This window comes from Gasterosteus aculeatus, chromosome 15 (assembly GCF_964276395.1).
Source record: "Gasterosteus aculeatus chromosome 15, fGasAcu3.hap1.1, whole genome shotgun sequence".
Classification (NCBI taxonomy): domain Eukaryota; kingdom Metazoa; phylum Chordata; class Actinopteri; order Perciformes; family Gasterosteidae; genus Gasterosteus; species Gasterosteus aculeatus.
Genome location: NC_135703.1, coordinates 8,116,323 through 8,133,397, shown reverse-complemented (window position 1 = coordinate 8,133,397; position 17,075 = coordinate 8,116,323). Strand labels below are relative to the sequence as shown.

The 17,075-nt window shown below is 43.7% G+C and overlaps 2 protein-coding genes across 3 annotated transcripts; both read right to left on the bottom strand.

Moving 5' to 3' along the window:
• Window positions 1–9: 9 nt before the first annotated feature.
• On the bottom strand, window positions 10–11,692 carry znf292a (zinc finger protein 292a). Its single transcript, XM_040199329.2, has 8 exons — window positions 11,424–11,692; window positions 9,327–9,481; window positions 8,346–8,424; window positions 7,882–8,017; window positions 7,537–7,739; window positions 7,216–7,352; window positions 6,710–6,851; window positions 10–6,560 (listed from the first exon to the last, which is right to left on the bottom strand). Exons 1-8 carry the CDS (start codon window positions 11,679–11,681, stop codon window positions 441–443), a joined length of 7,230 nt encoding a protein of 2,409 aa, XP_040055263.2. The 5' UTR covers window positions 11,682–11,692; the 3' UTR covers window positions 10–440.
• A 1,575-nt stretch (window positions 11,693–13,267) lies between these two features.
• cga (glycoprotein hormones, alpha polypeptide) lies at window positions 13,268–15,152 on the bottom strand. 2 transcript variants are annotated; one of them, XM_040200518.2, is made up of 4 exons: window positions 14,962–15,152; window positions 14,766–14,877; window positions 14,384–14,580; window positions 13,268–13,553 (listed from the first exon to the last, which is right to left on the bottom strand). In XM_040200518.2, the coding sequence occupies exons 2-4, from the start codon at window positions 14,857–14,859 to the stop codon at window positions 13,479–13,481; spliced, it is 366 nt and encodes a 121-aa protein (XP_040056452.1). In that variant the 5' UTR covers window positions 14,860–14,877; window positions 14,962–15,152; the 3' UTR covers window positions 13,268–13,478. The 2 variants fall into 2 exon arrangements, with proteins under 2 accessions (XP_040056452.1, XP_040056453.1); XM_040200519.2 differs by having other exon boundaries at window positions 14,396–14,580; window positions 14,962–15,089.
• Between the last annotated feature and the right edge of the window lie 1,923 nt (window positions 15,153–17,075).

Sequence of the window (17,075 nt, the reverse complement as noted above, 5' to 3'; positions counted from 1 at the left end):
CAGGCAATATTTTATAAAAAGAAACAGTAACATTTTATTGAACACTTTGTGGAAGACATGTAAATATTACAGATAGGTCTACTAGTGTTGAAAAGGATGAAATAAATACAAACATAATTTGAAATCCCATAGGGATATATAAAAACATTGTTTTTCTTTAAAAGTCTCCATTTAGCAAAAGAAAAAAAAGAACATCTTCAGTACTAAGCATAAATACAAACATGTTTCTAAAATCTATGCCCTATAGATTACCTGGTTATTATAACTAACATACATACTTAAAATCATCCAAGACGTTATTTCAGTAAGTACAAAATAGGCCATTTTATCATTAACTGCGACCATTAGTTTTACCAGTTGGAACTCTGATGCATTAAGAAACCATTCTGCAGCATAACCTCTCAAATCCTGAGTGAGATCGGGTTGAAAACAACACATCGCTATGATCCGCTATAAAGCCACTTTTTTATCATGACCATGGGCTTCATGTCTTGAAGCTGTTTTAGCAAAAGATCAGCACCTTCTGAAAATGTTTTATCGACCACAATCTTGACATTGCTCACTGATTTGAGATTGAGGGGATTTCTGAAGTCTACTAGGTTTCCGCACCCTGCCGCTTTACTCTTCACCGCAGATTTCTGTTTGTGAGTTTGTTGTCTTTTGGACGGCAGTTCAGCACCAGATTTGTCACTTAGTTTGCGTTTGGAAGAATGGGTTGACTCTGAGGTTTCCAAGAACTTAAGGAAAGAGTCCTCGAGACCCAAAGGCTTGAAAGACCCCGATGTGACCCCCTCGTCACGTTGCTCTTGGGCCGTAGGGGTACCAGGATTTGAGTTCTCTCTTGAACTGTTAACAGTCGAACGGGTCCTAAGGGTCTGCATCCTCTCAGGACAAGCGGGTGTGGGATGAGGAGGCTTCCTGGGACGCCCTCGTTTCGTCCCTCCTTCGGCCCCGGGGGAAGGTTGCGATTCTGCGCTCTCGTCGTTGGACAGCTTGCCGTCGTCGTGGCCCGTTCGATCCCCCTGCTCATCCGATGTCTGGTCAGCGGGCTGCTCGCCGTCGTCCGGCTCCGTCTCCTCGGAAGAAGAGCTTAATGCGCCCTCGGATTTGCTCGAGTCTTTGAATCTGGAGCGCGAGTACTTTTTGCAGAAAATGAACTGGCTCCGGTGGTCCTCAATGTAGCGTTCCGTGAGACCGTGAGTTGTGTAATGCTTGAATATACTTCTCTCAGCCCGCTCCACTGCGTCGCAGCCTATTATCATGCACGGGTACTGCAGTGCAGACTTCTTGGTGCACATGGCTGAGGCCTCATCGTGGGATTTTAGCGTCGGCTTTCCAAAACTAGTCCAGTGTTCGATGGACTTCCCGTCTTTCTTTTTAGTGTTTTTCTTCTTTACTTTGAATTTGCTTTCCACGTTCTCTTTGCCGTTAGCCCCCGGGAATAGGCCCATCGATTTCGTCCGTCTCCCGTCACTTGCTTTGGGATCATAAACGTATTCGTGCTTTTTAATCAGGTGACGCAGGAGGTTCGACTTGGTAGTGTAGACGCGGTCGCATTCCTCGTACTCGCACCGGAACGTTTGGTCGACTGAGCCGCTCTCGGAGATGGCGATCTCCTTGTGGTAGTTCTTAATGTGCTCAATGTACTTCTCCACGGAGTTGAAGGGAAGGGCGCACTCCGGCCGGTCACAGTTGAAAGTCCCGATGGTCATGCTGGCCATCATGGCGGTGGCTTTGTCACGACTGAACTTGTGCAGCAGGAGGTAATGCTGCACTAACCTCGTGATTCCCATGAACACCCTCGAACAGTTCTTCACTTGACACCTGACTTCGTCTTCTGTGTCCAGACTTTGAGGGCTCTCCCGTCCGTTTTCCATACCGGACTTTTCGCCGTCTTCTTCGGGATTGCCCGACCCAGACGTGGGCAGGGATGACTGATGCATGGCCCTGTAATGCAGAATCAGATTTTGCTGGATGGTGAATGCAGCCGTGCATCCTTCGTGAACACAGCGGTACGGTCTATACGGACTGTAGGCGTTGTCGGTTTCGCACATTTTCAGGCTCAACCTTTTCTGCGCCTTTTCTTTCCTCTGCGGTTCGTTTTTGGAGCTGCCGGGTTTCTCTGGGGAGGAGGAAGACGATGCAGAAGAGGGGCTGCACATTGGCTCATTGACTCTGCTAAAGGAAGCGTCCGATTGTCCGTGCTGCTTCTTTGTTTTGCCAACCGGACTGAGTTTCTCTTGTACGCTGGATTTCTGCTTCACATTTGGACTCGTTGTGTTTAAATCAGCACCTTCAGGTTGCTCTGGGGCTTTTTTGTGAACTGACGGTTCCACCTCACAGAACAAAGGCTCAGTCACATAGTTTTCAGGTGGTGGTAGGTGTGCAACAATTGATACATCGGGCATGGAGCCATCTTTAACTCCGTGTCCGGGTGAAGTGACTTGAGGAACTTGTGGATTGTTCTCATTGTCCGCTTGAGGTGCGATTGCAATGTCAAGTGGTTCTTGTTTGATTGCAGGTAACACTTGCTGTGCTGTGTGACTGGAGTTGGCGTCGGTGGCCACGCGGCTAATTAACACGTCGTCCTTGTTCAGTCTAAATGCACGCCTGTTTCGAGCGCTGATCTTTAGCCTCTGGATGTCTGCCTTTGACAACCGGTGGACTTTCTCGTAGTGAATTCTCAAACCTGTCGTTCTCGTGAATGTTTTGGGGCAAATCTGGCAAGGATATGGAGAGAGTTTGGATGGTGTCTTTTTCAGCTCTTCTATCATTAAAGTTGAGTAATCGTGCATTTTACTCAAGTGTTTGAATAACGCTTCCTTGGTCATGAACGAGTACTCGCAGTCATCTTGGTCACATTTAAAAGGTTTTGGGAACTTCTCAGAGGGTTTGTCTTCATTTTTACTCACTACCTTACTTTTTTCAATGTCATGTGCTTTATCACAATGACTGACATTTTGCTCCAACAACAGAGCACTCCGCATCTTCACCTGTGCAGCTTCAATCAAATCTAGCCTTTGAAAGGCATGTGAAATTTCCATCAAGTGGTCCTCCTGAGCCGACTCTCCGGCCTTCTGTTGCTGGTTTTTGGGGGAACCACATGCAGCGTTTGAAGAGTCCATTATATTTGTATTTTGGGGCTCCTGTTTCAACACCATGGGCGAAGTCAAAGTGGTGAGGCTACAAGATTCCTGTGAGAAATCCCCGTTTGGCGCGTTGAATACTGCAGCGTTAGTATCAGGGACAGTGGGGTCATTGAGAAAATCAAGAAATGACATTGGCAGGTCCGCAGTTAGGTCAATTTCATCTACAGGTCTGCACTGTGAGCGTTTGGATAGGTGACCTCCGAGAGACTTGGTGCTTGTGAACTCTCTGAAGCATCGCCTGCAGATGACTTTGCCGTCCTTAATGATGGCTGGCCATTTGGTTCTCTTGCTCAACCGGCCGCGCTTTCCTTTCTGAATGTCGGGATCAGCGGCCTTCTCATCGGTGGGGGTGGCCTCACAGTCGGCACTGGGACAGTCCTCTTCGTAAGGGAAATCTGTGTGAATGACACTGTTTGGACTTAACATACCATCCACAGAGTTATCCATATGATCATAACAAGGAGTGGACACATTCTCTGTTTTGATTATTTCTTGTGTAACTTTCAATGCGACTTGGGCCTCTGGGCTCTGAGATTTCAGGGGTATATCAACAGACGAGTCTTGAGTAAGACAAGAGTTTTCACTCTGGGCATACGGAGTGTTGTAACTTCCTTCGGGGAGGCTATCAAATGTTGAGATACTGTTTCCATTATCTAACTGGCTCGTCATACTTCCACTGCTCTGCCCTACGTCATTGCTGTCCCCACTGCCCTCTGGATGCATTAGTCCGTACTGATGCCCTCCGTTATGTATTTGCCCTCCATTGTCGAGCATCAGAGAACTGGACACATACTGAGACATCAAACTTGAAACAGAAGGACCGTGTGACATTGAGGGGCCGTGCATGGCTGCCACGGAGTGGTCTCTGTTGGAAGGGAGAGATGCCGTGGCTTGGTAAGGGTCCACCTGCCATTGAGGGTAGCCTCGCGTGGGGTACTCGTTCGAGTTGAAGGCATCGGGATAGCAGTTATTGATCACAGGTGAAGACCATGACTGTGCCATGTCTGAGTGCACTATTTCGCTGGGAGTATTTTGGTTTCCCCATGATGGGTACAGCGTGGGATTCACCATTGGAGTGATGGGCACAGGCTCCATTGATCCGGGATAACACTGGGCAGGTGAGGTTGAAGATCCTGTTGAGTAATCCATTTGCTGCATTGCAGGTTTGTTGCATAGTATTCCTGGCTGATTTGGCGGCCTGACCCCCTGGTTCTGAGGCTGAGTAGGTGAAGTGGGCCCACTTGGGGCCTTTTTTGCTGTAATTTTGGCCACTTTGTTATATTTCTTTGCCAATTTCCAATCTTCAAATATTTCAGGGTGTTGCTTTTTCACGTGCCTGGAGAGACTTTTGTTTGTGCTGTATGCCCTTGTGCAGTCATTAAATGGGCAGCAATGCAGGTTCTCCTCATTGCTAACAGTTGCAGCCGGCGAGCTGGAAGGATATCCTTGCAGTAAACAAGGAATTTCGGTTTTGATTTGACTTGGAGAAATTATTTGTGGAATCACTTTTGGGAGTTGATTGCCTGGTAAATGAATGAGCGCCTCTACCTGTTGACTCGCTCCAGGGTCTGTTGCACTCGGTACAGGATTTACTGGAGGGATCCCAGCATGCCCGGCGACCTTTTGTTGCGCATGAGGAACCTCCGGTGTGGATTTCACGTCAGAAGGTGCTGGAGTGGGGTTTGTTAGCGGAGTGTAGCATTTCTCTGGTTCTATGAGTTGAGCACCAGCCGCACAATTCAGCATGCTTTCAATCGAGTGTTTTACTCTCACAGGAATAGGTTCTATAGCAAGGTCAGGTAATTGACATGGCGGCGAGCTTGAACTCGATGCCTCCATCGTGTATACACCTGTATTAATCCCTTCAATGCACACAACTGCAGAACAGGTGTTTTCGACGCTTGGGGGAGGGGCGCTCTCGGGCGGTGGTTCCACTTTTGAAGCATCGGGAGGGTTTTGATGTGTGAACGACAAACTGTTACCTGCAGCGTTCATGCTATGATTCTCTTGGTGAGACAAGAATTGAGACTGTGAGTAGAATATTTTGCCACAGTTTTCTGTTTGGCAGGTGTAGGTAAGGTAATGCTGAGCCTCGTGATCATACAACAAGTAGGCCTCACCGAAAACTTGGCCGCAGTTTGGGAACATGCACTGGGCCTTGAATTCCGGATGGGTTTTTCTATGCATTAGAAGCTCGGAATTGGAGTTAAAGTTGGCCTTGCAATCCAACTGTATGCAGATGTATGGCTTGCTGCCACAGTGCATCTGCAAATGGTCATTAAGATGTCTGACATTTACAAATTGCCGTCTGCAATACTGGCACACCACTTTCTGTTTTTGTATTTCTAAAAACCTCATGGCCTCTTCGTCGTCCTTGTGAGATCTGACGTGAGCCATGAGGTTGCGGAAAAACTTGAAAGCCTTGGAACAATTTCTGACAGGACAGAAGCAGTCTTGACTTATATTTGTGTCAGATGTGGTTTGTTCTATCTTAACAGCAGGCGCCAATTGGTTGCCAGTGTGAGATTCGATTTTAACTGGACTAATGCTCATCTTGGCAGCAACCTTTGTCATTTTTGATGGACTTTTAGGGGACTGAGGTGGTTTGGTTACCTTCCTAGCAGCTTTCATTGCAGCTAGTCTCTCTTTGCAAGATTGCTTTACATGTGATGCTACATGTGGCTCTAAAATCTCCCTGGTTTCAAAACTGTCAGCACATATTGGACAAAGATACACTCCGTCTTTGAAGTGCTTCTGCGCATGTCGAACTATTCTGTGACCCAAGAACTCCTTGTCACACAAAACACAATACTGCATGTAGGCTCGCCAATTTCGGAACCGGGCAGACACAAAACCCTGCTCCCGGAGTTTTTTAGCTTCTCGGTTTTTTTCTCTTTCGTCCGTGATTTCATTGAGTTCGTTTGTGGTGGTGAGCAGGAAGTCCTCCAAGTCTCTGTATTCAGGAAGTTTGCCGAGTGCACTTTCCACCTCCTGTTCATCCGTGTCGTTGAGTGTGTCAATAGATGACACAATAGCTGCCTCCTCTCCCATCAGCGCCAAGCAGTTGCGTTTCAGTGTTTTCCAGTCCCAGAACTCCGGATCAAAAGGCCATTGTGTCTTGAAAGCCAGCAGTAACTCGCAACGTAACGAATTGGGCACTGGAAGACTCTCGTCCTCCTCCGGCTTCTGGTCGGGTTCATTGTACAGTGACTCCACAGCATAGTACGAGTCAACGGTGGGCTGGAGGAGAAACTCGGTCAACTGGCATGCGCGCTTAACCTCTAGGTCGGTCGGCAAGAGGCAGGAAATGGTCTTGCACATGGTGGACTTGCTATCTTTGTGGTCACTGGATGTCATTTTCAGAGCTTGTATGCACATTTCCACGCACACTGGAAGACCCACCTCTCCAACCTGTGAGGGGGGGGGGGGGGACGTTTATGACACAAAGGTTTAATTTTGAGGCTCATTTAGAAGATTTATTATCATATGTCATGATTGGTGTGAGTGATTACGTGTGATGGTTCTGTTATTGCTACAAATGTGTCGACTCTTTCGCTTACCTCGTTTTGGATTACTTTAATCAGGAACAGAATATGACAGACGCTTCTACATAGAAGAGCCATCGCTTTGCTGTGTCCCAGGAACGCATCAGATGACGACTCTAGACGCATTAGTAGCTTACTCCAAAACAGGGTGAGTTCCCTGCAAAGCATCGCAAACACAAATGTTAGTAACTATTTTAGATTACTGACATATCCTTCTTTTTTAAATGAAAAAATACGTCAATTCTGATTACAGATGACGGCAATCTAAAAGTATAGTGAGAGGTCATTCATTCACCTATTTTCCCTCAAGTATTAAGCCATTAAGGGACATGAACCTTCAAACACACAGTTTACCTCTTCAATAGGCTCAACAGTGAGGGGATCTTTGCACATATGGTTGTGACAGATTGCTTCAGGTTCGACAAAAGTCCAATGCGTTATACATTTGCTGCGTGGCCACTGTATTCCTGGGAGTAATTGTGTAAGTGCTCCAAGACTTTTAAACAAACAGGAACACTTACCAGGCACAATAAACATCTCCTTGAAGTAGCTGTCGCTTGAGGAAAGCAGAACATAAGCAGAGAGCTCCTTTCTCGTCTCCCTCTGACTCCAAGTTACAGATCATTTCAAGAGCATCTTTACAGTCTATTGATGCAATCTGTTAGGAACAAAAACACAGAAAAAAATTACACACACCGGACAACACTGGTGGGACTTTACAGTATCAGCCAGAAAAAAAAAGTTTGTATCTCGTATCACAACTTTTGAGCATTTATACACACAAACTCCTTACATGTGGCCTTTTAAACAAGTGACTTTGTTGCTGTGTCCTTTTTTTTTACCTCTTCCATTAGTTGCTCCTGACTTTTTGTCATGCAGATGCAAAGCAGGTAGGTTTGCTTGAAGTTTCCTTTTCCTTCATATCCCGGGTACTCTGAGCACATTTTTGCCAGTACAGCAGCTTTATCAACACTCTCCACTTTGATTAGATGCTTTATTCTCATGTTCAAGAGTGTAGCACCTTCCAATTCAAGATACTCGTGAACTATGAAGCAGAGGGAAAGGAAAGACGGAGACCAAAGGTTGAAAACTACTCATAAGAAGAATACACATGTAATTGAGCAATTACCATTTCATTTAACTACAGCTGGCAGCCCGGTGCTTCCTCACACCCAATCAGAACTCACCTTGCTCAGTTTGAGGGATTTTATTGGCCAGGATGCTGCTCAGTGTGTTGTTGGACCAGACGCCATCCTGTTGAGCCAGAATTGATAGCAGACAGAGCTGTGTGCTCCCACTTTCTTGCAAGAGGCAGTGTGCCAACTGTAACAGAAGATAAACAAAGAGGTATTAATCTAATCATTAAACGGCAGTTGGGAGGTCTACTGTCTGTTAAGACTAAAGTTGCTCGAGCGAATGTGTCCCCATTCAAACGTTTACATTTCTCGAAAAGCAGCCGTGAATGGAACATTTCATGAAATGCTGTTTGCGTTCAGACATTCCCACAGATCAAAAATATTCAGCTCACGTGTCTCTATTACTTTTCAATGATGAGCTAAACTAAATGCATTCTAATAACATAACAAAGCAACTTGCATTGCTTATCACTGCAGAGATAAGCCTCAGGAAAAAGGTCCCTTGGAATACTGACCTTCATGGAGGACTGAAACTCCTCCCATAAGGCACCAGGGACATGCTGGGGCATTAAGAGCACCAGCTCTGCACAGCTCCTGCAAATCCAACACAGTTATTTGGTAAAGCCACATTTAGGTCACGGCTGTGCACACACTCCACAAATTAAGGGGAGACGTACAGAAATAACTATTGACAAATTGTCAGGCTGCAAAGTCAGTGTGGCATTAAGGAAATATAAAAAAAGATGACAAACATGAAACTTCTGGGGGTAAATCAACAGCTTTGAGACACTACAGTTGCATGGATCAATACAGGTGTCATTACACCCTTGTTGTTACCATATGGTAGTAATGACAGATTAGTAATAGTGAATAATAACAACCATGACATTATTATGTGTTGCCTCTGTCTTGGTGTGTGTACGGAATCTTTATGTGCAGAGTATAGTCTGTGGCTCATCCCAAATATGTCAAAGCTAGAGTTTTAGCCTACATTTCTACTCCAATTACAGCCTCCAGGACTTTGCCTTCAAAGCTACTTTGAGAGTACATTGTGGAAAAAATGGTTCCTACAGTTCCTGTAAACTATAAATTATATTTAAAAACTATTAATATCTAAATATAGTTTGAAATTTGGAATCGTGTTTTTTTCTTGTCATTGTCAAATATTGGGCGTCTTTGGTGTAGGATCTCAGTTTGTCTTTGCGTTCCCATTTGAGGATTCAGCCAAAGACAAAACTGCCCCAGTGGAACAGCAGGGCAGATGTTAGGTCTATGTATGTCACTTGCACATCCAAATCCAGTAACCAGTAAAAGTAAGACTCCTCGCCACCTCAACTTTACACTCCTGCACGAGAGACGTCCCATACATGCAACTTGTGTCATTAATGAGTAACACACATGAATCATGAAGAAGATGCTGTTAGAATAAGAAAAATACAAGATTATGGGAAAATTGTATAGTTTCAGTGACACCCATGTCATGAGTTCCTACTCACAATGCTAACTTTTCAAGTAGGAGTGGCACGTTTTCACATTCGGAGGAGAGACAGGAAGCGGCCTTAGCAAAGCTGAGGATGGCCACTGTGTAGACCTCCAGTAAAGGCAGTGGATCCTCATCCGTTTTCCAACGACCGGCATTTTCCACAAGGACCTGGTGAAAAGAAACATTTTAATTACAATGAAGACACTGATGGAGTGGTTCTTTTTATTAGTCATCCAAGTACTTCAGAGCAGGTTAAGAGAACTACCTGGATAAAGAAAATGATGTTTGTAATATCAAACTATGTATTTATATCCCTAATATATTTCTTTAACACAAACTGTTAGTGCTTCAAGCAAATCCTGCAGAGATTTCTCTTTTTCTAACTTTTCAAATGGAAGAGTTGATACTTCTATTCACACCACTATTTTATATTCATTTGAAAAAATGTCTAATTGCGCAAACAAACAATTTTAGAAACGCTACATTTTGCCCAGGAAAAAAGAATTGCTCCCCATTTATTGACACCATTCAGTATTGTCTTACATTTAGCAAATAATCCATCTTTAAAGTGACAGAAAAGCTGGTTGGAGAAGATGTAGGCTTCTTAGTCATGACAGTATAAAAACAATCACATGCTTAATGTGAAAAGCATGACACAATTACTATATTCTAGGACTAAATACAAAGATATTGTGTCAATTTAGATAAAAAGTCAAAAGTCCACTGTTAACTTTGTGTTTTTGCATTCAGTTTCAAAAAGCCACAACTAACTTTCAGCTGAAAGAAAAACCGTGCTACCCTTACAAACTATGAAGCGCGGGGGGGAAAAAAGTATGTTATTACATACTGATTACATAATAATCATAAAGAAAACAAAGCACCAAAGTTATGATGTGCTTGGCAAACTTTTGTATCTTTCTCCTTCTGATCCAAACTCAAATAACACCTCACCTTCATCAATGAAAACTCCCTCCATTTCTTTCCAGACACACACACACACACACATATAAAAATAGACATCCATTAATGCCTCCATCGTCCCTGCAGCCGTACTTTTACCAGACACATGTGTCCATCACGACTCAAAAAAATATTGTTGAAATACAACATTTCAGTTGTACAAATCCCTCAGTGTCGGGTGAAAACAACCCAATAAGCCAAACTAATTTGGTGCAATGAGAGCAACCCTGGCTGCAGCTAAATGGAGACCTCGCATGATATTTTTTGCGTGGCCAGGACAAATTAATGAGGAGGATGTGTAATGGAGTCAGTGACCACTGCCTCACTTTCCCTTTTTTTTAAAAGAAAAAACACTGTCCTAGTGAGCTGCGGGCGGATCGGCTGCTATAACGTTGACATCAATCCAACATCTTTTCGCTGATGCTGACTATGTGCTGGTAATAAACACCCCGCTAACGTGGTTAGCTGGATTAATTAGTGCAAAAAAAGGCCTGGGCTAGCACCTTGTGGAGGGGGGGGGGAGCATTCATCTATCCGTACAATAAAAACAGTTCTACCAAAGTAGCCCTCTTTTTGCGGAAACCTAAACCAGCAAAGAGATGCGGCGTTTGTAAAGTTTGAATTGTATTTTCTACGCGAATAGCAGAGGTTCGATTCGGTGCATTTCAATGCAATCGCCCTGAAAAATCTCGCTAACGTAGCTACCCGTTTTTTTTTTTTTGCACAGCATGACCACTGCACAGGACACGGGGACCCTGCATACCAGCTAGCAACATTCATCTGCCATTAGCTATCTGGCCTGGAAAATGCGAGTAATGCATCGCACGGCGCGCACACATCGGCGCGACTCGTCGCCGCACGGTTTTAGCGAGACTCTTTCGCGCAATAAGTTCACGTCAAAGACAAACACCCCCGAAAAGATGAGCTTAAAACCACGGAATATTGTGTTTTATTTCATCCTCCCCCCCCCCCTCCCTACATCGAAGCGCCAGAGCAGAGAAGAAGAAGAAAAAAAAAAGAAGCTAGCCGGGCAGCTAGCCGCGCTAGCTACATTGTTGTAGCATGAAACGTAGACGCGCATCCTCGGCCAGGAAGCCAGAGGGGCTGCAGGGCTGCCCGGGATGAGCAGCGGGGAGAGAGCGGCGCTAACCTGGCAGAACTCCTGGCAGAACCGCAGCGAGGCCTCCAGCGGGGAGCGCGAGCCCTCCTTCAGCGCGGCGGTCAGACCCTGGAAGCGCTCTCGCAGCTCCTCAAGAGCTCTCCGTGTGTCATATTCCTTCTCTGTCTCCCCCTCCGCCATCTTCACAACAATCACGACCGCGTACGCACAGATGTTACGCTGCCCGGACTCGCACACGCACGCGCACGCAGAATGGGGGGAAGGGAGAGCACACAGTGTGCTCCACATACACCGTAACCCCCACCCCCCTTGCCCGACACCCACCTCCCACCTCCTCCTCTCCCCGATGTCAACAAAGCATCCGGTGGCTTTACGGTGGTCGCACTCTGCACTCGGACTGCACGTGAAATGTTTATTCTACAGCGAGTCTAAGAATTAAGACCGCTGGATTCACCCCCCCCCCCCCCATCTCCCTCCCCCCTGACTCGAGTCTGTTACCATCCGTGCAAAGATACTGCAGGTCAGCTGTGACCTCCAAGGACAGCATCCTGCATGAGACAAAAAACCTGCACCGACGTGCAGCGCAATCTATTACATTCTCGCAAAGCGATTTATTCAGCCCCCAATATGTCTCAGGCTCAGAGATTGAGCGGAGGTACACAGGGGTACATTATGGGGTACATTATGGGGGTACATTAGGGGGGGTACATTAGGGGTCACTCTCAACCGCATCCCAGTGACTTGGTCAGGGACGCTTCAGTGGGGAAGTATCAGCCAGTTGAAAGACTCATTGTTCATCAACCGGCCCATATTATGACCATAGCACAATGTGAGGGCACGTTGCTCAATAGGTGTTATGATTTATGTTTGTAAATTATTAGGCAGAATTAAAGTGCATTTTTATAGAGTGATGCTGAAAAAAACCCTAGTTATTGTACAGTACCTACTATGATTTATTTCTTTGTATTACCTTCAAAAAATGTGGCTAAAATGATTTCCACAAAAGAGAAACTTCTCAACACACTGCCATCTACACGCACTAGGAAGGAATTAAGCATATAGTTAAAAAAGGATTTGAATACTGAATTATCTTTTTTTTTCTTACCACGCAACCTCCAGAAGAGGACATTTGCTCAGTTGTCATGGAATTGGTTACAAGCATTATAACTTTTGGGGGGGGATTTTCAATGACTTCTTTGTGATGTTGGCTTAATTTTCAGTTCTGTTCAGCTACACAATATATACTTTGCCTTCCACTTGGGATTGATGAATCAAATTAGTCACGGCACAATCCTGTTCCCTGTCAGACTTTTATTTGTGATATTCCTCACGTTTAATTGCATTAGCCAACATAGTTTTCCAAAGTGACTTAGTGTTACGGCCCTTGGCCTGTTTCTGGTCGTTCTCCTGCCCCTCCTCTCGTTTCAGGCCAAATTGCGGACACCTGGGACGATGGGGGTTAAATGGGAGGTTCTCTGCTGCATGAGGGGCTTCTTCCTGCGCTGGTCTGGCGACGGGAGGAGCAGATGCCGCTCGGTTGGCCCGTCCGGCTCCATACCTCGCTTGGGGCTCCAAGGACGTGACAGATGCACATTTAAGTTTATTTGCGGTTATGTCTTTTATTTTTACAACCAACACTTGCTCCCACACATACCACACATCCCTACACTTGCTTTACACCACTGATACTGCCGTTCACACCTCATCGTTGGTTTTGTTGTTTAAAGTTGTGTTTGAGGCACAATAAACTTATGTTTGGCACCGTTGCTCGTGGCATGGTCTCCCCTCTTTTGTTGCGGCCTTGAGTCAGCCGTAACACTTAGCGAGGTGCATCACCTTTTGTTGTAAGACACATTCATGAAGAAACATCAGTGTTGCCCATTTGAATTGCTTTTTAATCTACAAATAAGCACGTACACGTCTCAATGCAAATATAGGATAATTACACAACCACACAATTGCTACAAAAATATTATCTGGCAACATGTGAACTGCCATTTAAAACAGAAATGAGCTTGTGCAAATTAAAAGAGACACAATTCATTGCTAAGCGGAGCACTGCAGAGAGGTCTTGAGTTCCCGTCTTCATATCTTATGGTAATAGCAGGTGCTGCAGTGGCACTCGGTGTGGTTTTTCACCGGTATGTTGGCTGAAAGTGTCTGAAAGAGGCACAGATGAGAAGGAAGACACAAGATAATATTAACAAAGACAATCTATGGTGTTTGTGGATGATCCAAATGCCTATCCAAACACCTTCTCCTATGTATATATGTATGTGTATACATATATATATATATGTGTATACATATATATATATATATATGTAAAATGAAAAAGTCCTACTTAAATCAAAGTGTATTATAGCGCATTAAGTATATCTTATCAGTTAAATATTAATTGTAATCACATTATCTGTCCAGTAAGTACAAAAAGGTGACCCTATCATAATTAATCAAAACTTAAAGTATGTTTCCTGTGTGGCAAATCACATGATCTTGGTGTATATCGGGAGATGGGATTATCAGAGCATAAAAAGAAAAAACAGAGTTCAGCTACTCAAGTTCGATAAAAAAATTCTGTGTGATGATCATTTGCTGTGAATCTGTGGGGAACCACTCGTTTATTATTTAACAATATAATGTTAGCTTGTCCTTGTTCAACATTTTCCGGAGAGTTGCAGTACAAGTAATATTAGTGAGTTAGTTAGTTAGTTACACCTAAAAATCTAAATGTATGGTTCATTCCATTACTGCTGACCTAACAAATCAACGGCAATATCCCCAATACCAAAGTGAATAAACGAATCAAACAACCATAGGTCTCTCAAATAGAATATTCCCGACCATTTCCAATGAGGTTTTTTGCCTACAGATTTGGACAATAATTTAAGTTTATAGTTTCCCACTCATTTCAACCTTACTGAACCTGGACAACGTACAGCAAAGACACAGCATGAGGCCAGTTGGCCTGACCAATCCGTTGCCTGTACCTGTACTTGTACCTCGTAGCTCGACTTTGCCACGCAGCAAGTCGCCTCCGAGGTTATGTTCTTTCGGACCGGCATTGTCACGATGGACTTGAGAGGTGTTGGGTACGCTCTGGAGAAGCAGCAGCCCATGCACTGGTAGATCGGGGAATCCTTCGAGAAAATAGTGTTCCTCTTCAGTGTGCACTCGTCACAGCCCACTGCAGAAAGACGAAGGACTATTGATCATCGGACGCTTTTTTTAAAAGGACATTTGAGATCTGATATTAAAAGCACAGTGTTTACTCTTTGTGAGATGACTAAAACCAAATGGTACTAATTTACTAAAGACTTGTCCACCACATTTCAGGGGAGTACTTAAACTGGTATTAAAATGACATCTTACTGTTTGATAGGTCACGTTTGGGGTAAGAATCAGCTATGTAGACCAGAAAAGACAACAGAAGGAGAGACAGTCCAGCTGGTTTCACAGAGCCCATCCTTGTTATAGCAGTTACCTGATGATACAGAGACAAAAGAGAAAATGTTCAATCAACCTTTTCTTTTGAATTAAGGCATGAGTGAGTCAGAGAGAGTATTACCGTGTTGAAAGAAAGTTCCTTCCTCGTTGAGCATCGGTGCAGGACGGCTTTTTATTGAGGACTTCTGCCCTCCTCTTGGGTCGTTTTATACCGTGTCCCTCGGGCTGTGACCACTTCCTGGATTAGATGAAACCTACCAACCTTATCAACTAATCTAACTGACTCCCTCGCCACTTCTTTCTCGTAATCCCCTAAAAGGACAAAATGATAAGAACAAATCGTGGAAAGTCAAAACATACTTCCATCAACCTTTCACCCCGACTATGGATGAAGCATTTAATCCCTGGGGTTTTGTTGACTGGGGGTTGTTATTATTTGCCATGTCACAGCAAAGGGAAGGACATCAGGTTCAGTTTGATGGATGAAGACCATTTGTTGGCTGTATGTGGCCTAAAATGGTTTTTATTATAAAGAGTGTGGAAGTGCAAAGCTGAAATATAATTTTTAAATCAATGGCTTTACGCCATCAATCAGTTGTTGGATCCATTTGTCTCTTTTGTGTTTAAAATGGTATAATTCCGATATTGTCAATATTCCAATTTCATAAATCCCTTACATTTTTAAAACATTCATGGACCCAATTTACTCATTGATAAAGCAATTGACCAATAGTAAAAATTAAGATTGTGACAATTGAGCAATTTAAAAATAGATTTTTATTGTTGTGCAAAAATAATTGAAACCTATCAAACATTCTGTGGTTCCACGTTCTCAAATGTGATAATGTGCACATTCTCTTTGTCAAATATGAACAGGTGTGTTTGGCACTTTTGGTCAAAACTTTTAGACAAAACAAGCCCTGTGTGTGGTTTGATGTTGGATACTGATTAACATATACTAACATATTAGTGCCCTCTTATCTGATGAGTTTTAAATTGGAATCCTGGCATTCGTCTTACCTAATAACTTCAATTAAAAAAAATGTTGACAATTAATCTAACTAAACTTTCCCAATACATCACAAAAATCATTTATTTTAAGTGTAGTTCTTACATTTTTTATGAGGGAAAAGATGCTGATGGAAGAACTTATGAATAAATGGAAAGATATCTGATGGTTGTTAAGTCTCCATCTGTCCGCCTTCCACATCCAAAATGTCAAGGGTGAAAATGAATGTATTTGTATTTCATCTGTTTACTTAAGTATCCATGTCCTGTGTCCTTGGTTGCGCTGGTGATTAATCCGGGGCCTCAGACGTCACAATTCAATGAGCGTTTAAGTGGTGTTTTAAATCAAAGATGTTTAAAGCTGTTTTTGGCTTCTATAACAACATTTGTATCATTGCATATTCATAGTAATAATATTAAGAACTTGTCTGTAACAACTAATATCTTGTACATTTTAGCTTATTGACAACAAACAAAATATCCTTTCAATGTCAAAGACAATAATTATACATTGGCATATTTATTACTGAAAAATAAAATAAAATCTCAATAAAGCTATAAACATTTGTAAAATGGATCTGGATCTGACACATTTTAATCATATTTCTATAATTAAAAAGTCACACATGGCTACATGCAGAGGCTGACGTAGTTGAGCTGGGTACGTATGTTTAATATATATGAGAGATGAAATATTATGAGACAGAAGTTCTGCTTTAAAAGGCCACAGCGATCAAAAAAGGCAACCGTGTGAGATTAAAAGCACAGAGGATCAGTTTGAGGAAATGTGCAACTTCCATCTCATGGATTCTCTCCTTGCCCTTCACGGCCTCCTGATGTATGAAACTAGGAGTAGTGCCGAGTTTCTTATGTTCTGCAGAAGGCTCAGACGCTCTCTGTAGAAGGCGTATTGATCGGAGGCCTCAGGCGTTGAGTAAATTGTGCAGCCTACGCGGCCCCGCTTGGTGAAGCACTAGTCAGATGTGTTCTCAGGGGCTCCGGTGCCAACGCCGCCACTGGTGCTGGAGACGGGAGACACGGAGAGGTTACTAGGTCATGTGGCAACCGGGCTTAGTTCAAAAGCCACAGCGCTGTTGATTATATTAATACATCGGGGACAACAACTGAGGGAACTAAGAGTATTGTTTGGTGCATTCATAGTTAATTTTCATTCCGAAATATTCATTTTTTTCCTTGAAATAAAGCGCCATTTTGATTGGATGAAAC